This window comes from Hetaerina americana, unplaced genomic scaffold, assembly GCF_022747635.1.
Source record: "Hetaerina americana unplaced genomic scaffold, ioHetAmer1.1.p SCAF_4, whole genome shotgun sequence".
NCBI classification, from domain to species: domain Eukaryota; kingdom Metazoa; phylum Arthropoda; class Insecta; order Odonata; family Calopterygidae; genus Hetaerina; species Hetaerina americana.
In genome coordinates, this window is record NW_027286985.1 from 51,288,779 (window position 1) to 51,313,237 (window position 24,459).

A 24,459-nucleotide genomic window follows, 5' to 3' on the forward strand; every position below is an offset into this window, starting at 1 on the left:
CAGTGACTAACCATGCCTCGAGTTCTAAAGATCTTGATAAAACAGCTGCAAACCATCCTTGGAATATTATACATAATATTCTTTTTTGGTCAACTCTGGACAAAACATGGCACCCATCTGGCAGATAGCATTGTCATGTCCGAATGTTGATATGAAATATGGACCTATCAAGATGCCTACAGAAATAGCTCTATCATGCTACTTCATTACTCTATCATGCATCACCATATCATAGATTTTATTAATAATTTCTGGAAGTGACCTCAACAGGGCATCCAGAAACATCAGCATCACTTGTGGTTATATGGCCTCTACAAAAACATTGAAACCACTTCATTCTGATGGAAGACACAAATTCACCATAACTTATATCAAATTTAGTCATAAATTGAAAAAATTTTCGAATACTTCTAAATTTATCATCAGCTTTGAGAAACCAACCTTAAGTATGTCTTAATGTCAGGTTTATTTATTTTAGGTACCAGTGCCTTATTTATTTTCAAGTATATTTCCTTATTGAATTTACTTTCAGTTTTAAAGGTTCACTGTTTTACAAGCATGTAGCTTATCACTAGTATAGGGTTGTGATCTTTTCTCCAAAAAACTCATAAATTAGTCAGCTAAGCTAAAATATTAGCAAATACTGGGTGCGGCAACATAAGTTCCTTTTTTCAAAAAAGAAAGTAATGTTGCCGCACCCTGTAATCTCAGTTCTCTAATATTATGCATATAACATTTTTCTTCTTCTACTGATTAAACCATGTAAATTACTCCTTGGTCTTGTTGCATAGTAAAAGTGGTTTAAATATCGAGATAAATTTAAATCCAATAATATTCTAACTTTATCCCCTCTCTATTAATCATACTGCTTAGAGTATCTAATGATTTTTTATACCTTGAATATGTAGGTATTGAAATCTTGATCTGATTTACAATCATTCTTCAATTCTCCAAAAGGGAGGGTCAGTGATGCATAAGCATGATTGCAGTTTTTCAAAGGATAACCTGCTATCTAGTTTTTGTTTATTAACATAGAGTAGTTTTTGGGCAGAGCACTGCATGCCCACATTAGATTTATTTACGTTTGCATTCATGATCTGTAATATTTTAGAATTATCTAGTTCTAAAAATTGACTATGTTCTCATGAAACTGTAACACTGTTAAAAATAATTTGTTTCACAATAATTTGTTTAATAATAATTTATTTTCAATAAGGTACACTGAATTTTTTCCAGGTCTGTACTATAAACCCATCAGAAAAGTCTCCATTCCCAGCTATGGATTGGCTTATAGGCAACCACTCTGATGAACTAACTCCTTGGATCCCTGTGATGGCTGCAATGATTCCAGGCTCCAGATATTTTGTGCTACCATGTTGCCCCTATGATTTCTTTGGCCGATACGGGAGGAAAAATCCTGGGAAGAGTATCTACCAAGAATATTTGGAATTCATTCAAAAGAATGTGAGTGAGCATTTATGTAAATTTGTCACAATTACAGATAGACTGCGAATTCCCTCCACCAAGAGAGTTTGCATTATTGGAAGTCAGAGAGTTGAGGAAAGTGAATGTGAAGCTTACGGAGACACTACTCCTCATGACTTCTTAATTCAGAGTCTTGGGTTTAAATTGTCGCCTACAATATCACCTGTTCAAGGAGATGCAAACTCAAAGGGGCAAGCTTTGTTCATCCCTCGTCCAGCCCAGGAAAGGGTCCGCAACTGCACCAAAGTAGATCCTAATGTCATTGCGCAGGTGGTATCTTTAGTAGCTGCTGAGCTTCTTGCTGGCCAGAAGGAAGCCCACACATATGAAGAGGGATGGGATTGTGGTCGTACAGTATCACTTGGAGCATTGGCCAAGGTGATACCGCCTCATTTTTTGGAAAAGTTGAAGAGGGAGTGTGGAGGACTCCAGACCCTCTTGAAGAATAACCACTTCATATTCAAAGTAGCTAGTGGTCTGGTTGGATTTAGGAAGCCTACTTTAAGGGAGCATCTGAAAAAGGATTCTCTTGGGAAGAGGAAACATTCTGCCGGAAAAGAGATTAAATCTAATTGGAAATCTAGGTTGTGCTGGTTTAATGTTTATCATCCAAATGGGTGCCCACTTTTAGATGCACAATGTAGTTATATACATGAGAAATGAGCAATTGTAATTTTTTATTAATATGTTAATTATTGTTTTGGGAGTTATATGACCATTTAAATTTTTGCATGTATTTCTACTACAGTTCCATTTCTCTTTGACCTGCTCAATTTGAATCCCCGGTTTTATTTAAAGTGACATTCCTAACCTTTCCCTGTTGTTCTTTTTGGATGTTAGGTTATCAGTAATTTTTGAAATGAACACTCTGACGAATTGCCATACATTTTGATTCATCAATTGCAATTGTGTTGGTTTTTATGTTGATATCCTCCTCTAGTTGAACTTGTGTTTGCAACAAGTAACGCAAGGCTGCATGAGACTGAAAAGGTTGGAGTTGTGATTGAAGTATTAAATTTATGTATTTGTTGAGAATGTTAATGGTTAATAAAATAACTTAACATACCTCTGCCAGTTTTTCTTGCAAATTTTTAACAAGTGTTTTTAAATCACGTAGCTCTTTTGCTAGGGCAGCTTCCACAGTATCCCTAAAAGAATTGTAAATATTGTTAGAGTTCCTCGAAACTGCAATGACATAGCAGCTAAGTTCAGTGCAATAGATTTGTCAGAATTTACCATGGGGGCCATTTCTCAAACCTATAGGTCAATTTACTATTTAATAAAGTTGTAAATTTTGTAGAAAACTTTCTTTTCACTCACAAGACTTGAATTACGAGGGTCATCCGGAAAGTAGTACCCGTTCGTGAAATAAAGACACAAAAGTAAATATTAACAAACATAAAAAATTTTATTTGAAAGAGGATACTTTAAACTACTTCTCAACATAATCTCCAAGCAAATTAAGGCATTTGTCATAACGTGTGACAAGTTTCTGTATTCCTGCTGCATAGTCCTTCGCCGCCAGCTCATTGAGATACAGGGTCACTCCTTCTTTAAGTTCTTCATCGCTGTCAAATCTTTTTCCTGCCAAAAAGTCTTTAAGCTTTGTAAAGAGATGAAAATCTGAAGGGGCCAATTCCGGGCTATACGGTGGATGGCCGATCGTTCCTCACGAATTCGTCAACTGAGCTCACCAGTTGGTCTGTAATGACAGACGGTCTCTCCGAACGCTCATCGTCGTGTGTGTTCCCCCTCCCCATGTTGAAGTTGCGACACCACCGCCGAACAGACGACTCGTCCATTACATTGTCTCCATACACCTCCTTTAATTGGCGATGAATATCACATGGGCGAACGTTTCTTGCATTGAGGAATTTAATCACTGCCCTCACTTCACAACTGGCGGCGTTCTCAATTTTTTTAAACATTGTAAACAATCACAGAAACAACACAGGCAATGCTAGCATCACGCAACTTGGCTCAGAGAAGGCAGACAAGCCACTGAAGCTATCTGACCTCGTCCAGCGGCTACTCGCGTCGTCAGCACTTCATGCGGCACGAACGGGTACTACTTTCCGGATGACCCTCGTATAAGTAATCTAAGTTTTATTTATAAGGTTTGATTCTGACTGATGCTCCTGTGAGCTGACTACGAACTAACCCCCCTATCCTTATGTGTAAATTTCACATGTTGTATAGGACAGGTACCTATTAGGTGAACTTTACCCTTAACCTATAAAAACAACCTTCAGTTTGAGTTCTGCATTTTTAAAACACATGGAACTGTAAATAGATGTATAGGTTAGAATGGCACCCTTAAAGACTAATTGGTCAAGATTTAGCTATTTTAATAAATCTCTTTGCGATGATCCACAAAGTACTTCAGACAAGTGCATTAGTTAATTAAGTTTTGGTTAAATTTGTAAAAGATTTGGCACTTGTGATTTGTAGTTAAAGAATGATTACCGTGCATATTGATGTTCTTAATCAAGAGCTTTTCTCTGTAAAGTAGTCACAGGCTTTTAAATTCAAGCATAGTGTCAGGGTAGTTAAACACTATTAAAGTGGCTCAAAATCACCACAGTGTTTTAATTCTGCTCTTCATTCATTCTAATGATGCTAATACTCTTAAGGCAATCAATTACAACATTGACCATCCTTTTTTATGTCAATCAAATTGAATTTGTAAATATGGTCTGGTAAGACTACTAAATTCTCCAGTCCTCACTCTCGTTATTTTCTTCCTCACAGAGAGAGATGTATGAAGTTTGTTGTAAGATCTTTGTGTAAGTAGATCTTATCTACTTACTTATATAGTAAGGCTTATTTTGGTTTTCTTTACAATTGTAAATGAGTATCCAGATCATATGCACCACTACATTGACAGGTCATCTTCTGAATAGTAAACTTCAACTAAAACTAGTTGTATTATAACATAAAGTAAACAATTTCACCTGCAGTGTTCCACATTGGGCCGCTGTGATCTCAAACCCAAACGTGTATGTGCCAGGGCAACATATTTCTCCTTATCTGCAATCTCCTTTTCTAGATGTAGAATGTTATTGGTCATAATGTTGGCCTCACTCACAACCTGTCATTAGAATTTATACTATGAATTATATCATCACTAATCTAGTATGCTTTAACCATAGCTGCTCAAGTTTAAGAATACCTTTTTATGTTCATCTTCTAATTTCTTTTTTGCTTCATTTATTTCTTCTATGCGAATTTTAAATGCCATATTAGTTTTGGCAAATTTTTTGTTTAAATCTTCAGAAGTTTGCTTCATAAGGAAATTTAAGTGGGGTTTTAAAATCTTGGAATTATTTATTTCCTTCGCCGATCTATTCAAATTATTAAGTGTATACATATTCCAGGCCTCTTCAGTTGACACCCTTGTTGAAGATGAATATATATGAAGTTGTTATTTGCAATTGTAAATTGGTTTCGTTACATCTGTGAGTTATGAACCCACTAATGTTTAAACTTGACACCATTAAAATGCAGCCGACCCAGCACCAAAATGGATATAATGATTAAATATGTTTAAAAGATAAGTATTCCATTCCATAGAAAATGGAGAAGTCCCTAAGCATAGAAGAAAATACTATGATGTTAAGTAGAATGAATTGGCAATGGCTGATATTTAATGGTTGTTGGCCTTCAATGTTAAATTTTATCAATTAATAAAGTGTGGATTTGCCATTTACAAACTTTATTTGGTGAAATTTGGCCTCTGCTTTTTGGATTGCATGAAACATGATTTAACTTTGAAATATTAACACACAATTCTGTAGTTTGGTTGCTAGAATATCAATTTGACCTATTAATAGGATGCTGTAGATTCAAAACCTACCCAGTACTTAAGTACTGTGTAATTTCATTAATAATTTAAAACTAGGGGAATTTATAAAGCAAAGGATTCTGAGCCAATACAGCAGCTCTGCCAAGCATCTAATGCAGGACTACTTAAAGAATAGGAATTCTGACCCTTTCCTGGCCTATGAAATTGCTCTGGTTGTTTTACTAATTATAATAATCTATAATTATAAACCTTAATATAGCCATGATATTTGTAAGCTCAACATCATATCCATGTAACCTGTTGGATAGTTTTGGATATTGCCTATGTTGCGTGTATTATACCGTGGAGACTGCTTCCATTAGTTATCACAATTATTATTATAAAATTTTAATGTAGACCCTGATTAATCAAAATGCCAATTTATTTGTACACATATCTTCATGTCCTATCATACGACTGTTAATTTTTTTTAAGCAGCCAAGTATTTGTTCATAAGACCAGCAACTTATCCTTTCGGCCCTAAAAGATAAAACATTTTGATAAACACTGAAGAGAAGTTGTGGTTTCCCATGCACATTACCTATTGAAACTTGTTATTTAACTTAAAATTATTTGGTGAAAAAAAATGAATGAGGTAAGCATAATAGACCTGGCTTGGAATGGCTCAAAGGGTCCATGCAAAGGAATCTGACACTTGGTTTTATGTTTTTTAGGGAACATTAAAAGGACTAAAGTCAACGTGGCAATGGGTACAGAGTACTTTAAAAACTCAATTGTAGGGTATTGAAAATAAATAATTTGGCTTTTCCTCATAGAAAACTTTTTATTTACGACCTAGGTTTCGTTATGGTATAACATCGTCAGGTAGAAATACAGGTCTAACACTATACATATCCCTGAACGGAAGGGAAGAGTTGGGAGGAAGGAAAGGATTGATTGAAGTAGGAAGAGGGGGAGGAATGGAAATGTAGATCAATTAGCAGGCTGGGAGGAGAGATTAATACAGTTGTGTTGAAAAAGGTTTTCCTTCACCCCTCTGCCAACTAAACTGACACCAAGCAAACCTTTTCAACAATGGAGTAAACCCTTCCAGCCTGCTACTTAATCACCAGACTAATTACCCAGTGTCATTCTCCCTGTTCAAATTATCCATCCCCCACTCCTCTGCCAACTAACTTGACCCCAAGCAAACCTTTTTCAACATTATATTAATCCCTCCTCCAGGCCTCAACCAATCCTTTCCTTCCTCCCACCTCTTCCCCTCCATCCTAAGATATGTATAGTGTTTGACCTGTATTTTTACCTGAAGATGTTATACCATAGCGAAACCTAGATCGTAAATAAAAAAATTTCTACGTGGAAAAGCCAAGTTGTTTTTTTTTCAATTTCAATATGAAGATTTTCCACGAAGTCACACGAGAAACTGTTTTATTTACCAACTGAAGATGTACCACCACATCTTTGAGAAAACTGCAATGATGCAAATTTCATAGATGACCCAGAAGTAGTCAGAATTAATTGGTAAGAAATCGAAGTACAAAAAACTAAATGACACGTAAAAACCACATAAATGTTATGATGTATGCAGATGGAAGTCCTGCATCAATTATTATTTGAAGGGTCTATATATTACATGGACTAAAAGTGATTTCACACACACAATTGTACAGAAGTGAGGGGCTGGATGGTAATTTTTTAAGACTGTACGGACCTAGTTTCTTTATTTTAGGAGAGATGATGTTAAAAGAAATCACTTGGGCACAATTTGTCCCTCAGCTTAACTTGGAATGTAATAGAGTAATGCCAGAGCAATAATGTAATTGTTTTGTTCCAAATCCTCCCATCATAAAGCAAACCTATGATAGCCTCTAAATGTAGTGCACTTCAGCACTTTCTGAAGTGCACAATGCCAAGTATTGGACAGTGAAAAGAATGCCAGAAGAGATGCTTCCTAAAACCTGAGTGTCCATCATTTCTCAAGCACGTCTTTGTCAGAAAAGAATCAGGCCGAAGAAACACCATTGCGCCCAGATGATATTGTACCTGCCCACTCCCTAAATCAGCTGAAAGATGACTCTGATGATATATTTTCTGCAACAAATCCCGATAGCATTAAGTCCAGCATGTCAAGTACTTGGGTACTGTTAATTTTCTGATCTGAAGTTTATGGTATGATATTCAATGAAGTGTTTTTGGTTTAAATAATAAACATTTCCTGTAGTTTATCAAAAATAAATTATTACTAATAAATAAAAACTAAGCATTGAGTTGAATTCTATGGTCTCGGGCTCAACTTTGTGGAGGTTCATGTTCGTTTAAATGAATATACTTTGTAACTTCCACACAATTTTTTATTCGTACTACCGGTTTCAACGCAACGGCGTCATCATCAGGTACAAACCAATTTTTGTACCTGATGATGACGCCGTTGCGTTGAAACCGGTAGTACGAATAAAAAATTGTGTGGAAGTTAAAGTATATTCATTTAAACGAAGCATTGAGTTGATAGTAAATATAAGTTTTGGTTAATTTTGCAAAAGAATAACAATTGCAAGATCTAATAAAGCAAAACTTAGTAAAAATTCATGTAATCTGTATTATATTCATATGTAACTTCAACTGATTGTATTTTGAAAAATTCACTGGTATTTGATTACAAAATCATGATTAACTACTGAAAAAATGACACAATAGATTATTTTACAGTCCTGCTACATTCCGTAATATTTGTAAATTAGGAAGTCACCATAATATATGTAAAGTATTTCCAGATGATTCATAGCTACCAGAGTAGTAAATATTGAATATTTTACATGTATCAGCTGTAAGGATTTTTTCAAAAAGATTAGCCAGTAGTTCTTGTAATAAAAATTCTATCTTATGTAGAATAGGGTATCTACCTGGTTACTTGTTAATCAACTTTACTCAATTGATGAATTCTTTTATGACAATATTCATCACATTTAAAAATTTGTTGACATATTGAGTAATATTAATATTGACGACATTTTATATGTTAGTATCATTTATCAAAATGAATACAGCATCATTATATTTAGAGTTGAACTGGGTACAGTATAACTGATTCATTCAAACTGCAAGACAATAAGAGCAGCTCAGTAAGTGCATAACTACTACCATCATTTTTATCAGAAGGAATGATGAACACAGTGATTAAGTAATTACTTGTTTGTCTGCTGCTAATAAGATGACAGAGATATATCCAAATGGTAGACTAAGATTTTCATGGTGTAAGCATATTTACAAATATTTTTAGAAACCTAAACTAAATTAACACAACAGCTTTTGAAAACAGTGGAGAGAATATAAAGATTAGTTTATCAGTTTAAGAGAATATAATAGTTAACAAAATTCTATATATATATAATCAAGAGCACAGTTTACAATTTATAAAATTTAATTACATACCCACCCGAGATCTAAAGGCATATTTCCGGTGTAAATGGAAAGGCCAAGACTTGTTTCAGTCAGGTTTGCACATCTTTGATCAATTCCCAGAGCTATATCTTTATCAAGCAAATCTCTCTCTAAAAAATAAGCGGCTGAACGAAGAAGTCTTGATTGCTCTTTGCATTGTTCCAAGGCACGCCTCAAAGATGCTTGATGGCTCACAATGACTTCTATTTCCTTTTCCAATTCTAACTCGACATCATCTCTGACCATATCAATACCTAACCTTCCTTCACTGAAACATAGAAAGCATATAGTTCAATATTGAAGCAAAGTAAACATTTTATTCATTCGTGAGGTAGGTAGATAGATATACAATTAAAATCAATTATTAAAAAATTGACAATGTTGTGAGGTGAATTTATATTCCAAGGGCAATTTCACACTTGCCGGAGTATCAAGCATTTATTTGCCAATTCTAATGGCAATGCTGTTGCTGATAATGCATTAAGTAATCGCTTCTGGAAAGTCAGTTGGTCGGCTTCTTCGTTGTCTACTTCTTTTTTGGCTTTTTCCAATTCCTGAATCAAGTGCTTGATATCATCGATTCTCACGGTTATTTCTTTATTGACCTCATCCTTATTGGCTTTAGCTCTATCTTTTGCATCCAATGTTATCCGACAAGATTCACCTTTAACTCTATCAGATATTTTTTGCTCGTGGTCCGCATTTTGAATTCGTTTGTAATAATTTAAGTACCATTCTTGAAGGTTAAATCGTGGTGGTGGCGGAGGAACTGCTTCGGTCATAATAAAGTTTCAGATGTACCAATGGATGGAAAGAACTTCAATTTAAAAAAATTAATTCTCAAGAAATGTGTCAATTCAACCAGCACCAGCACAGATTTCCAAGTTAAAAGGGAAACGTGGCTAGAGCAAGGATCACAATCCCCATGCACAGCCGAATTTTGAGAGGTGACACCATGGTTACATGTTAAACAAATTTGAAAATAATGCCAACCATAAAAGTTTTGGACAGGCTAGAGTGAATTAATATGTGCGTATCCGTACAGGTGGCTGTACTGAAGAGGACAACGTACTCGATCTATCGAAAGTCATGAATCGCAATCGACAAGAATATGTAACAATGGAGATACGTAGACGTTTGATTTATTGGGTTTATGTAGATTAAATAAGCAATGCTTTATCTGTGGAGAGGTTTAACATGCTTATTTTATCAACTATAGATTCTCCAATAAATCAATGATACCAAATATTTTCATTGGATTTGTATTATGTGTGAAAGTTTGACCGTTAAAATATTTTACCGCCATTATAATTTGTTTTGACATATGAATTCAATCGGAGAGTTAGAGGAAATTTTACTCTAATATTAGTTTAAGGGAAAGCTCATAATCGCACGTCCGATTTGTATATAAGTACAGGTACATTTTACAATATCCAGTACTCTTCGTTGAAGGTATCTATGCGATCAATGCTGGTTGGTATAGCGGCAAGCGTTGCATCTCTTCACATTTAAGCTAGTATATATTTAATGTTTTCTAGCTAAGTAATTATCAAAGTCAAGATGTCTAAAAGGCCAGCCGACAATGAATCCAGCTCCAGTGGTCAGCCACCCTTCAAAAAGGTGCAATTCGAGCCTATGCGTATTGGACCAATCTCAACTTTGGAGGAGATGGACATGAAAGTTTTACATTTCCAAAATAAAAAGTTAGCACAGGTTAGTTTCTGATGAAAGTGTTTCAAGTAGAGTTATGGGAAGGGGACTGAAAATATTTATTTTCCGAGGAGTTTCCGCTCTACATTGATTGCAATCACACTGTTTTTTAGCGTCTGGAGCAGAGGCACCGGTTAGAAAAGGAGTTAAGGGAACGCATCGAACAATTGGAGAAGAGACAAACTCAAGATGATGCCGTTTTGAACGTTGTAAATCGTTATTGGAATCAACTGAATGAGGATATTAGGGTACTGCTGCAAAGGTTTGACGCGGAAACAGCTGACGAATCAGAGAACAGAAGTAATTATTATGAATGTGTAATGCTAGCAGGTCAAACGATGTGATTTATCGAAGTTAATTGTTGAAATAACCAAATAATTCACATTTAACTTACGTCGACAGATGAGAATGAGGCAACAACATCATTTCTGATGCAGTTATCTACTTGGGATAAGGAAGAGCTGGATGAAAAGCTGGCAAATAGGGTTCAAGTCTCCAAGCGAGCAGTAGCTAAAGTTATTCAAGCATTTGATCGTTTAATGCAAAGGAATGAAAAAATAACTCTTGCACTCAAGGGAGAATTAGAAGGAGGTCAGTATGGTTTAGTAATAACTAATCAGTTATCTTGTTCACTTTCTCAGATTATTTCTAACCTCTTACTCTTATTCAGTTGACGAAGTTCCAAACATGGACGAGACCATACGGCAAGCAAATATCGAAATACAAGCGGAAAATCGTAATTTGCAGGCATTGAATACGGCTCTTCATGAGAAATACCATACCATTTCACTCAAGGTAAAAATCCAAATTATTGATTTGCATGTGGCATGTTATGGAGAGTTAACTCCTAAACTCACTCAGAACTCATTAACTGGCCCAATTTGAGTTTAACCATTATCATTTGCTGTAGATGGCCGAATTGCAGGATGCAGTGATAGAAAAAGATACCGAAGCTGCTGAATTGAGGAATCAAATTGATGATCTTCGTTATGAGTTTTCTAAGACTCGTTTGAGAAGTGATAAGTTAGAGCATCACCTAGCTGAGGCATTGGAAAAACTGAAGGCATATCAACAAATCCATGGTGATGACAAGCTTCCTACTCCCAAACCAATCACAAGCGTATCACAGAAAAAGGTAGGCATTTTAGTTAATAAGTATTCTTTATTTAATATTATTGATAGTATTCCATGGATCAAGGTAGGTATTTGAAAGATGTGGGTGCTAACTACTACTACTACACTTGTAGCACCTTCTAACACAATGCCAGATCCAGTAATGCCATAGTTCTCAATAAACTATTCCTTAACTTCACATGCTTTCTATCCTCCCTTCATTCCACTCTGTCCCACAGCTATTCCGATCTTGCATAGACAGCATTCTTGGAGTAGATAATATTAAATTGTCATTCAATATAAGTTGGTTATACTTTTCCTGCCTTAAAATATTTCTGACCAATATTCTCTCTTCCCCTGAGATTCTTATTACTTCGTTTTGTTTATCTTTCATTCCATTGTTCTCCACACCCTCACCTTAAAAGCTTCCCGTCAAATGATTTTTCAGTTGCCAACCTTAATACTTACAGGCGTCACTTTTTGGAATTGTTTGATGCACACATTGAATGAGTTTATCATTTTCCATCGACTATATTCTAAGGTACCACGCGTTTCACTGAGTTGAAGCATCATCAGTATTTGATAATGCTGCAAGTCTGTGAAATACATTGTTCCTTAAAATAAGGTCTGTGGGAAATTACAGAATCATTTAATATGGACAGATCTCCACTTAGTTTCATTCCTACCGCCAGCCATTCCTCTGCCCTCCTAAACTTTCCTCGTGTATGATTGAGAGTCCAGTCCATAATTGGCAACCCTATCTTACCCTTGGCAATTTCTACCGTTCCAATATTCTAGCTACCTCCTCCTATGCCACAGTCTTTGAACACGTATGTACAGGTTTTGGATAAATCCCCTATCCCTCTTTGGTACTTTCACCTTCTGCAATAAGTTACTAATTGTGCCCAGTTCAGTCAAATGCCTTGAAATCCACGTAACAAATAAACCATCCAATAATTATGCACATAAAATCTTGAAAGATCAAGTCTTAATGTGATTATAAATGGTCCATATAGTCACTATGAGTAGCTTATTGGGATAGCCAATTGTCAAACAATCTAATGAGTATCACTTTTCAATTGTCCCCTTATTCTTCATGTTTTCTAATAATGCCAATAACTTACAATATGTTTGCATGATTTATTGGTACTTTTATTCGTTGCTTTTTGATGTATAATTCCTGCTGCCTCTTTGTGACTCATCTCCTTTCTGCCAAATTAAATCCCGAACTGTTTCAGTTCGTTCTAGGCAGGTACACATTGTGAGAGTTTTTATAGCTTTCGATCACGCAAATAAAAAATGTTTTCTGTCCTCACATATGATAGAATGCTGAGAATGAATTTGGATTGCTTGTATTTACAATTCATTACCTAAGTAAACGTCTACATAATGAACCTGCTTCTTTTTTACATAGCTCTATGCATGTGAAAGAGCATGTGGCCTTGTTTTCACATCATAGTAGTTTCAAATGGTAATAGCTAAAAAATGAGTGTTAAATTCACCAAGCCTACTTTGCAGCAAATTGAATCCATTATATGCCATGAGGAATTGAGTATGCTGTGTGATCACCCACTTACTCATACATTCCTTTAACTCATAGTTTACATGCTCAGCATTACACAAACTTGATCTTAACTTGGTTCATTTGTCTCAGAAGCAACATATAACAAGAAGAGTTCGTATACAAGATATAATTCAATGTTTTTTTCTAAATCAATCTATCTATAATAATGAGATATCTCTGCTATTACTTCTATTATTTGTGCATTTTGAAGTGCTTATGCCATGAATTTATATTATCCATAAAAGGCAAAGTTTACACATTCCCTAGGAATTTGTATTATTTAATATTTTTGAGAGTTTGTAATCTTGCATCACACTTCCATTTTTGAAGTTATATGCAAACAATAATAAAATTGCTCATTTTTCAGCTGTAAGAATTGGGCATTCAAGAAGTTTTTAATATTTCCAATGAGTGTTTCTTTTTTAATTAATTAAAATTGATAATTATGATGCTTAGTGGAATGCTAGTCTCTGGTTGTGTCAATGGATTTCACTTTCTGACAGACTTCATTCTTCATGCACAATGCACCCATGTACAGGTCTCACAAGAATATATTACTATGCAGTTGGTGATTTTAGAGCTGCCTTAATATATTATTATTATTACTTTTTATTGGCCCAGGGATCACAATACAAAAATACCAGGTGGGTGGTGTATGTACATGATATAAGGCACGTCAAAAAGGAGCAAAGACAGGCTCAATTAAGATACATAAAAGAAATGATGATCACAGTTACATAATGTTTGGCACAAACTCATGAACATTGGCTGTAACATGCACATAAAATATCAATTCAGAAAAATCATTGATCACCTGCATGAATCGGACCATGACCATTGCTATTAACTAGGAGTATGAACTTATTGGTCAGGAATATATAAGGCTTTGATGCTGATAGTCAATAGAATAATGTGAAGATTAAGGTTAAATTTATTAAAAATTACAATGAGCATAAATATATCTGTTTTAGGTAAAATTTTGGATTTTAGATATCTTTTTGTTATCAAGAGTCTTTTTGAGTGTGGGTGGTGAGTGGACAAGGATCTCGTCTGCAACTTCTGGGCATGAACGGGCCCTCCTTTTCTAGCCCTGGATAGCCTCAACCAGTCCACAGTCTTATGTATAGGATATGAGGGTATTAAACAAATTCCATTAAAGCAGTTTGATTCGTAAGGGCGTCCTTTTTAATGCAAAAGATACTTTATTTACATCATCATTTCACCTATTGAGCACATTTTGTCTGCTAGCATTGACCTCTTTCACAGGCAGGAAGTAATCTCATGCAATTTCAAAGGTGCACATTGCAGAATACTCAAAGATTTAAGATTTAACCAAAAAGTTTGAAATTATCCATGTTTAAGAAAGGAAGTCTGTGAATTAAACTGTAATTGGAAGGCACTGGTTTATCATGGACATTTCTGTTAATCATTTTTTAGGCCAATGAAAAATTAGATCTGTGTACATACTCCATTAGTGCCACTTCTTTAGTAAGAGATGTTGGGACAATTTCCTCCTAGATACAAGACATCAAGGAGTAGCATTCCAGGGAAATGGGAACACGATAAAAAGGTTAAAGGCAAACACCCTTGTGTTTAAACAGTGGCTTAACATTATATAATGCGTTGTAACACACATTATTACAAATACCAATGACATTGTATGTATGGTATTTCATAATATCTTGTTCCTTTATAGTCCCTTGAATTTCAGTGTGTAACAGGATGCCTTGGTAGCTTAACTGGCTAAAGCACTCTGCTGGCTTTTGAGGGATATGGGTTTTTATCCTCATCAAGGTGAATGATTTTTACCCTTTGAAAATGTTGAATTGATGACTGTCACATTCAGTTTTAGATGTCTGTTACTCGGTAACTAGCAATAAATTAACTAAATCATTCATTTGTATTGCTTAATATATATATATATATATATTCCATGTATTTGATGTTTGAAACGAGTCCGATTGCATTATATGGCATTCTTTACATTTGGGAAAATGCCAGGATTTCTTTTTCGTATATTAGTGGCTTTGGACCAAAATGGTCAAAGAAGTTGGGACATATGGAGAATAATCATGTTCGGCAAAGAAGCTTTCATAAGAATGAGGGAATTGATGACAGGAACATTAAGTAAGGTGGTTAAGAAAAGGCTCGTCAAAACATTTATATGAAGTGTGGTTTTGTAAGGTGTGGAAACAGTGATTGAAGCGGGATGATAGGTGTAGATTCATGGCTTTTTAAATGTGAGTTTGGAGAAGGCGAAGTAGACAGAGAGGAAAACAATTGAGAAGGTGTTGGTTATGGTAAGGGAGAAGAGAGAATTGTAATGAGAAATCATAGGGAGAGAGGAAAGATGAATGAAAAGCATATTAATCAGTAGTGGGATGTTGGAGACTGTGATAGGGGGAGCATGTTAGGCAAGCGAGGAAGCGGCAGGACTAGAATAGGGATGTTGGATGGAATGAAGAGAGGAAGTATACGGAGATGAAGAGGGGCTTGTTGTAGAGTAGGATGTTGGGTTGTGTTTTGTTTTGGGAGACAAAAGAATAATTTGGTGGTTGTGTCCATCATAAAACTTCCTCAACTAGTATATTACCTAATAATAATATTTGAGTGGAACCCTGTTCAAAAGCCAATATAGGATTGCATTGTTAAACCATCCACACAATATATGAATGTCATTATGGCACAATACATGTCATCAGTGAACAAGTTTATTTTACCTTTGCGATAGGCTATCTAAGATGACCCCAAAAAATGTCAATAAATACATCTGCGTACAGAATACTAGAATATTTTAAAACCTGTTAAAGAAAATGAAGATTTATATACCATGTGTCTTGTCATAAGGGAATGTAACATAAAATGTACACTCATTCCTGAACTAACTTGTTGTAACTTCATGTAACATGAACAAACTTGTTGTATCCAATTCATGGACTAGTTCTTTTATTTTGTGTTAGAAATAATGAAATAATCTTCCAAGTAACAATGTGTCCAAAAGATATTTATTTAATCTTCACGGCCTGGTTATAATAATGTACATGTCCTCTTTATTCTTAGATGGAAGAATTGCAGAAGGAACTTGAGGAACAAAGGGAACTAGCACACAACCGGCTTCTAGAATTGGATCGAATTCACCAACAGCATCGAGATTGCTTAAAAGAGGTGGAGAAACTCAAAATGGATGTAAGTGATGACCATTTCCACTGACTTATCTACCGGTGCAACCTTGGAGAGAAGTGATGAGGACAACATCTTGCCTTTCAGATGTAAAATAGATTCTTTGTTTTATGTGGGTGATCTAATCTGCTGAAATAATATGAGGTCTTGACAATATCAGGGACTGAGGCATACTGTATCCCTTTGAAATTCTCATTCTTTGTTGTTTCAGGAGGGGTATCTATTTTAGTTCCCACTGTCAGAACTTGGTTCAATAGATTATCAAAACAACCACATAATTCAAATTAGGTATATTTAATTTTCGGTGCAAGAGACCCATGCTTGAACGTAATCTGTTTTTATGTGAATTACTCCTTCACAGGCCTGTGGACTAATATTTAAAGAATATCCCTATCTATATCACTGCCAATTCCTTCTGTGATGCGTTAGTTCAGTTGAGAATGCAATTTACATTGGACAATTCTTTGTTTGGTGGTTCTAACTTGTCCTGCCAGACCGAGCAAGACTTCATTTGCTTACTTACGCATTTGAATTTATTTCCATAGTTTTTGCAAATTTTATTTGTTTCCTATATGTGGCCTTGTCTTCCCGGGTTGTCTAATGTGAATTATTGTAGCATAATGCTTGATTTACAAAAACCAAGAGAATAATACAGAGCAAATGAAGTCTAAAAATCTAGTGCTTGAATAATTTATTTCCTCAAAGGAATAATGATGTAATGGCAAAATAAGCTGATGTTCAAATTAAAAATGAAGGAGTTGGGGGTGTTGAATTGTGTGTGTTGTGCATGCACTCTGTGAGAATAGCCGGGAAATGATAGCTAGAAGAGGAAGTGGTGTACATATTAAATGAATATCAGAATATAATTTGCATGAAATATATGTATAGTTGGGAGAAGTGCAATTTATCTTTATGCTTGAACAAGTCCTTGTTTGAATAAGTTTGAGCAAGTACTACTGTCAGCTAGAGAACTACTCAACGAAAATAATTTGATGAAGACATAATTTACTGTATAAATTAAAATTTATTGATTTTTCATATACTATGCATTTCATACTTTGTTGAAAAATAAATTCTTTTGGTGTGCAGTTATTTTTGTACCAAATATGCAAAAAAAAATTAGATGGTATATTACTTTTATATAGGCATTTATAATATTAGAAAAAAGTAAAAATGGTTATATTTGGGTCTATATGTGTTCTAATTCATGCATGCCTAATGGAGGATTAAAGCAGATCTGCATATTGTTCTTTGTATTCCCCATGAAAAATAGGCTTCTGCCTGCAGGTTTCGTATGACTTTTGTGTGGTATAGATATTTTAAGTCAAGCATAATCTAATGCCTTCTTCTCTAATACATCATAGATTCGTCAGCTGCCAGAATCTGTCATTGTGGAGACGACAGAGTACAAATGTTTGCAATCTCAGTTCTCTGTACTGTACAATGAATCAATGCAACTGAAAACACAGCTTGATGAGACCCGTCAGCAGCTCCAGACTAGCAAAAACACCCACCTCCGGCACATTGAGCAAATGGAGGTGAGTTTTTCTGACTGTGCACCTAGTAATTTTTTTTTCTCTTCTGTTGATTTTCATTAACCTTCATGAGTCATTTTTTCACAACATGACATCTCTCCCATTTCAATCGTTTTGTAAGCTTTTCATTTGAAGCAGTGTGAATGAATGATCACACACAGGAGAGTCCCTGCATTGGGTAGTGCATACCTAATTAAGTGTTGGTGATTAGGAAAAATCAGAATATAATGATTTATAGTGATATCGGTGTGACTTGGTAAAGCCTATTAAGGGGAAGCTTCTGAAACTTTGGCTCTTAGCTGGTAAATATAATTCTAAACTGCATTTTGTAGGCCCCGGTGGCACTGGATTAATGTCCTCGTCTGCCAACCCAGAGGTCGTGGGTTGGACTCCAACCTATTTGGTTTTTTCTCCACCTACGACTTGGGCGCATGTAATTGTCATAATATGAATGTTCAAAGTCTGATGTAAAGGTTGAAGTGCTGTTTTTGGACTAATGTAAAATAAATAAATTGAAGCAAATGTGAACCAGCTTACCTGCTTAGGTCAAGATGATGAAACTGAGCTCACCTAGTCTAACCTTCCTTTTTAATGTTTTCCCTGTGGATTATTGTTTGCACAGGTGTCCTCAGAGTAAATGTTATTTTCTTATTTGTCTGAACTAAAGTAAACGCTTATGCACAGTAGGCTCGATCATCAACCTGGTTATCCCAAACTGGCTGCACTCAGTTACCAGGTACCTGGTTATCCCAAACTGGCCCCTGAGTTACAGTTATTGTATTTGAGTTAAAGGTATATCTTTTATTATTAAAACTTAATGCATGCACGGTCTTGGTATAGTTTGATAAAGTACTGAACTATTTTTCCATCAATCTGATATTATGACCTCCTTCCAAGCAAGTCTACGACATAATCACAGTTAAATGAAGCTATTTTTTTACTGTACTGCCCATATAGGTCTTTCATACTACACAAGTTTTATTGACCGTGACTATTTCATCAAAGACTTTTCCCACTCTATCATACCACTCTGTTGATACCCTTAGTGTTGTTTTGGTATTTTTGAAATTCTATTTCTAATGCAATCATTTCAGAGTGATGAACTTATGGCGCAAAAAAAATTGAGATCGGAGGTGATCCGATTGGAAGATGTTCTGGCACAAGTGAGAAAAGAGTATGAAATGCTGCGGATTGAATTTGAGCAAAACTTGGCTGCAAATGAGCAGACAGGGCCAATCAACAGGGAGATGCGTCACCTCATAACTTCCCTCCAGAACCATAACCAACAGTTGAAGGGAGAGGTGCACCGTTACAAGCGAAAATACAAGGATGCTAATTCAGAGATACCTCGGGTGAGTTCTGCTATTTTTCCCTTTTTTTTCATATTATGATAATTGCTTGGCTGTGAGATAGTTATGTTAGCACTAACTGGTAAGTTGTAGATTTTCGAGGGTTGAAATAAAAGGGAGAACAGAAACCAGATGCCATTATTAGCATACCATGGACAAAAGGCACCCATGAGTTATGAAGTTCTGTGTTTCATCAGCATGGGCAGTTATCTATTCTAACATTTGGTGACCAATTCTGACTACCTGTTTGGTCAGTAATAAGCTATGTGGTGTTGGCATGTTTAATTGTCAACTAAGCTTCCTAAATGGTTGCTTTGGGCAGGTCTAGTCCCATCACATGTTCATCAGAGTATTCTCCTGGAATGTCATCTCCCCTTTCCAGCAATTTGTTGAATTCAAGGCAGTAAGTGCACAATTTAAATGTGAATTGGGTGAAAGGGGTTTTTGGTTGGGTTCAGGGTTTGGTCCCTGGAATAAGAAAACTAGGTTATGATTCATATTAATTGGTACTATACTAGGTACCGATATATATATTCATAAATATCAGTACCTAGTTTTCATACCCTTCATACCAAACCTGGGCCCCAACTGACAAACTGTAACAGCCCAAAGCTTATTTAAATTGTACATTGATTTTGTATTATATTTATTATTGTTATGTAGCAGTAATTGAGTTAAATAGTATTTGTTTTATAATTTCAGCTAAAGAAAGAATACGAGGAGCTAGCAGCAAGGCAAATAGCAATGACTGCTGAAGGCAAAGAGGGCTCATCATCTGAGTCTTTGTGCAGGGAAGAGGATAGTGCAAGTGGTGGAGTGGGTAGCAGCAGCTCAAATGCCACAATAATGCAGTGCCAAACAAAAGAAGAACCAGGTGTTGTCATCAAGAAAGAAGGAGATGAGGATATGGAGGTAATGTTTGTTCTTATCTAATATTGATGTGTTTCAGTGATGGACTTAAAAATATCAGGTCTTTCAATGTTTTTTCCATCATTATGAGAGTGATGACAAATATCAAGATAAGCATCTCGCAAGATATAATTTAGGAGTCAAGCTAATTCTGAATGTACTTGTAGGGACTGGTGTCACCAGCTTCATGAATTTTGTCATCCAGACAGAGTGATTTTTTACATTTACAGCACCTTGTCATGTGTTATTTTTAGTTGTAGTTTTAGGGAAGGCGACCAACAGCTAAGATCATTTGCAACTTATGGGATGGATGGGAAGGGTGGTGAGAAACTCAGCATCTGCATTAGCCTACTCATAATGATAGGCATCAAGGGGTCCGAAGTATAATGGCCCATCCAGCGGATGGTGTACTCTTTTAAAGTGCTCTCTACAAAGCAACTCGAGTAGGGATCAGGATGCCTCTGAAAAATATATTGCCATCTCCAGGATTCAAACCTAGACCCTCTTGGTGGGAAGCCAGTATTGTTAGCTACCGCACCATCCTGATCCCCTTTTATGTAATTTTTTTAGTAAATCAATAAACTTGTAGTTAAGAGGTATTTCTCAGAGATATTTGTAGCCCAATGCATGGCAAATGATGTAGAAAAATGTGGCATATTGTTACAAATAGATATGTATATATTATCCATCTTATGAAGAGGTCAATATTATAGCCTTGCTTTTTAATACTTTTTCTTTTAACAGTATGATTTGTATTTGTTAAAATATTGTTCAATATAGTTGTTATAATGTAGTGTGTAAGACTTATTTGAAACCTGAAATGATATATACTGGAAGGAGTGGTTTCCGATGAGTTGTGTCATAATGTGAAAAATAAAACATTTTCTGGAACGAAACCACTACTAATATAGATTTAAGGTGAAAACAATTAAGAGGCTTCAATGTAGAAGGGTTTACGATGCTGCAGTCTGATCTTGTCATTTTGATAAAATTTACTAAAATTCTTGTATTTAAGCATTGTGGCAGATTTTGTCTTCATTTTCATATTAAAACTTGGTAAATTAAAAATGCTGTCACTTTTGTGTAGGCTAGTTATGAAAAAAATCTAGACAAGACTTTTGGAAATAATGAAATAGACAACACTTGGGGAAGAGAAAACAGCAGGCTTTCTGTAACTGCATGCAAGTCAGCGACCATTCCCATGAATAATAGCCAGGATAGAACATATGAAGGTTCTACTGATGATACTGAGATTACAAAGTTAATAACCACTGAAAGCATCTCATCAACATCAATGCTAACTGTTAATTGATTTCATCAAAGAAATTGTTGCCAAATCAGCTCAGATAGGGGAGGGAGTTTGAATCTAGATGCTTCTGAAGGAGGTCCATTTTGGCCTTAAATCAATATCCCATGAAGTTGGAATGGAGTCCACGTAAATATTTTTGGCTTGTCAACAGACACCTCTGCATGGTGGCCACTCCCTAAGGAAAAGTTGGGAACTATTCAGTTTCTTCAAAATTCAGGAATGAATGTGGAAAAAAAGATTTTTTTCAAGATTTTGAAATATTAAATGGGACTTCGGCATTCCTCAAGCAAGAAATATTCCTTTTATTGGCTAGATCGGTGACATGTGTCCAGGACCTGACAGAAAGCAAAACTATAGTGGGACTGACTTAGGTGTTACTGATGATCTGTGAAGTGTTGACAGGATGATCCATAAAAAATACCAATTAATTTCCAAACCCTAAGAAAAAGGATTGTCCAGGAAATCTGTAGAGTTGGAAGATAATACAGAAAGCATTAAACAATTAAAATGTAGTAAATGAAGTTCTAAGGAAAAAATCAACCAAGCTTGGGGCGAATGCACTTGGAGTGCTAGGTTTGGTAAATTGTATGAAAATGCAGTTTGTCAATTTAATTTTGTTTTAATGTGTCCAATAGAACAAGTTTCCGTGAGGTTACTATAATTAAGATTCTATATGATACTACAATTATGATCCCATACTAACAAGCCTAGAAATAGGCCTCTCTTTTCCATGTTATACAGTTACTTGCCGCTCCTTCTCAGAGATGAATAATATTAATTTCTCACAAATGTTAGATACAGAAACCTGGGATACAGTTTTTTCTGCAAAAACTGTAGAAACCAAATTTGATGCATTCTACTGCAAATTTCTATTTTACTTTGATATAGCCTATCCTAATCTGCAAATTAAAGTCAAGCCAAAGCCAATACGTAAAAAATGGATCACTGATGAAATTCGTCTGATGTCGATTCATCTTAAAGAAATGGCTGTGGTCTGTAAATGCTCGATGTGCATAGAAACTGTAGTTCAATTTAAAATCTTGAAAAAATTATACCGCAAAATGCTTAATGATGCTAAAAAGTCGTGTAACAACTATAGACTTGATCAGGCAGAAAATAAGACTAAGGCCATATGGGAAATAATTAATGAAGCCAAGGGAGCAGGAAAACAAAGAGTCAAACTCAAAATCAATGACCCCAAAGGCCATCCTATCTCCAACTACAGCATCCTAGCAAATAGTTTCAATGAATTTTTCTCCAAAACAAGTGCCCCCCTAAATCCAGCTCACCCATTGGAGCCAAGCTTTACCAGCTCTTGCAAATCCTTATTTCTTTACCCCTGCACAGACATAGAATGGAAAAATATTTTTCAGAATCTACGAAATAAATTTAGTTCAGGGTTGGATGAGATTCCCAGCCCAGTTCTTAAACGCTCATTTCATCTGATCAGGACACCTCTATTACATATTATAAATGAATCCCTGCTGCAAGGAATATTCCCACCTCCTTTGAAAGTTGCAAAAGTTATCCCGCTATATAAAAAGAAAAGTAGCCCCCACGAAATGAATTCTTATCGCCCAATATCTCTCCTAAATCAGTTTAGCAAAATATTTGAGAAAGTGTTTCTCAATCGCCTCATCCCATATGTTGAATCTGAGAAGATTCTGTCAAAATTTCAGCATGGTTTTCGGCAGAATAGGTCCACCAAATCTGCTACTTATCAGGCAATAGATAATATATTGACAGCTCTTGATTGCAAGTTAGAATCTGTAGGAATGTTCTTCGATTTTTGTGGCGCATTTGGCTCAGTAAATCACAATTTACTATTGCAAAAAATGCATAAATATGGCATTAGGGGCTTTGCACATGACTGGTTAGTCTCATATCTTCAGGGCCGTCAGCAGCACGTGGTTTTGCTCAATGATGTAAAAAAATTCATCTCTCCTGGTAAAGTTGTATGCCAAGGTGTCCCACAGGGTTCAGTTCTGGGTCCTATCCTGTTTCTCCTCTACATTAATGACCTACCTGAGAATATAAGAACCAACGAAAGGGATGATCCACTCTTATTTGCAGACGATACCAGTATCATACTCACTGCCTCTACAGTCCAAAGTTTTAACAAACAATGCTAAACAAACCGTTCAACATCTGAACTCATGGTGTAGCAGGAATCAGCTGAATTTAAATGTGGAAAAGTCCCAACTACTTTACTTTGCAAATAAAAACAAAAACATGGCCACTTTTGCAATTGAATCAAGTGGAAAACTATTTCCCCAAGCGCCCCATGCAAAATTCCTAGGAATAGTTCTAGATGGGTGGTTGTCCTGGTGGGAGCATATATGTCACCTGGGCAAAAAACTGAATACCATTTGCTTCCTTATTAGAAGCATCAGGTTTACCGTAACAATGGATGTCCTCATGTCAATATATTATGCAAATATCTACTCCTGTATAGTATCCTTTTCTGGGGTTCTTCTCCGCTTGCAGACACAATATTTAAAATTCAAAAGCGAGCCGTACGGCTAATTGTCAAAGCAGAGCATAATGCTCCTTGTCGTCCATTATTCCATAAATTGAACATTCTACCTTTGCCATGTATTTATATCTATGTATTACTGGTGTGCACCTTTGTAAACCTTTCAATGTATGAAACAAATTGTGGTATTCACCACTATGGGACCAGGTCTAAAAATGATCTGCACCGAACTTACGTAAGAACTAGAACCACCGCACTAGGCCCTAAATCTATGGGTCTCCTTATGTTTAATAAGGTAAATGAGGACCTGAAATCCAGCACAAACATTTGTCTATTTAAAAGGAAATTGAGAGCTTTTCTTCAAAGGAATTTGTTCTATTCTATTAGGAAAACATGAAACTTAGAATAGGTATATGTATTACATTGTGTATTATTGTATATATTGACGTGTCCTATACTATGTGTACAATTTTTTGTATGATGCAGTCTCTGGACAAATAAAAATTATTATTATTATTATTATTAAGAATGTATAAAGATAGCGTTTCTAGCAGTATTAGAGATAAATATTTGGCTAGTATAGTAC

General features: G+C 35.6%; 3 protein-coding genes across 5 annotated transcripts in view; 2 read left to right on the forward strand and 1 right to left on the reverse strand.

Annotated features, from left to right (window-relative positions):
* The window catches only part of LOC139691769 (probable tRNA (uracil-O(2)-)-methyltransferase), a 21,581-nt gene extending 19,031 nt beyond the window's left edge, over nucleotides 1–2,550 (forward strand). The window contains exon 5 of the mRNA XM_071589626.1: nucleotides 1,237–2,550. Coding sequence (XP_071445727.1) covers nucleotides 1,237–2,148 — 912 coding nt within the window. The 3' untranslated portion in view covers nucleotides 2,149–2,550. The remainder of the gene's footprint in view (nucleotides 1–1,236) is intronic.
* On the reverse strand, nucleotides 2,282–9,614 carry LOC139691772 (tektin-1-like). The gene is made up of 6 exons (XM_071589628.1): nucleotides 9,152–9,614; nucleotides 8,724–8,996; nucleotides 4,658–4,880; nucleotides 4,440–4,576; nucleotides 2,552–2,633; nucleotides 2,282–2,467 (listed from the first exon to the last, which is right to left on the reverse strand). The coding sequence occupies exons 1-6, from the start codon at nucleotides 9,508–9,510 to the stop codon at nucleotides 2,330–2,332; spliced, it is 1,212 nt and encodes a 403-aa protein (XP_071445729.1). The 5' UTR covers nucleotides 9,511–9,614; the 3' UTR covers nucleotides 2,282–2,329.
* Nucleotides 9,615–9,840: 226 nt separating this feature from the next.
* The window catches only part of Bre1 (E3 ubiquitin-protein ligase Bre1), a 55,465-nt gene continuing 40,846 nt past the window's right edge, over nucleotides 9,841–24,459 (forward strand). For 2 of the 3 annotated variants that reach the window (XM_071589805.1, XM_071589807.1), the window contains exons 1-10: nucleotides 9,841–10,145; nucleotides 10,267–10,441; nucleotides 10,552–10,738; nucleotides 10,841–11,029; nucleotides 11,109–11,233; nucleotides 11,349–11,573; nucleotides 16,176–16,301; nucleotides 17,660–17,833; nucleotides 18,925–19,182; nucleotides 19,882–20,091. In XM_071589805.1, the coding sequence (XP_071445906.1) occupies nucleotides 10,289–10,441; nucleotides 10,552–10,738; nucleotides 10,841–11,029; nucleotides 11,109–11,233; nucleotides 11,349–11,573; nucleotides 16,176–16,301; nucleotides 17,660–17,833; nucleotides 18,925–19,182; nucleotides 19,882–20,091 (1,647 nt within the window). In that variant the 5' untranslated portion in view covers nucleotides 9,841–10,145; nucleotides 10,267–10,288. Of the gene's footprint in view, nucleotides 10,181–10,266; nucleotides 10,442–10,551; nucleotides 10,739–10,840; nucleotides 11,030–11,108; nucleotides 11,234–11,348; nucleotides 11,574–16,175; nucleotides 16,302–17,659; nucleotides 17,834–18,924; nucleotides 19,183–19,881; nucleotides 20,092–24,459 lie in introns of all 3 variants that reach the window. The other variant, XM_071589806.1, reaches the window with a different exon arrangement.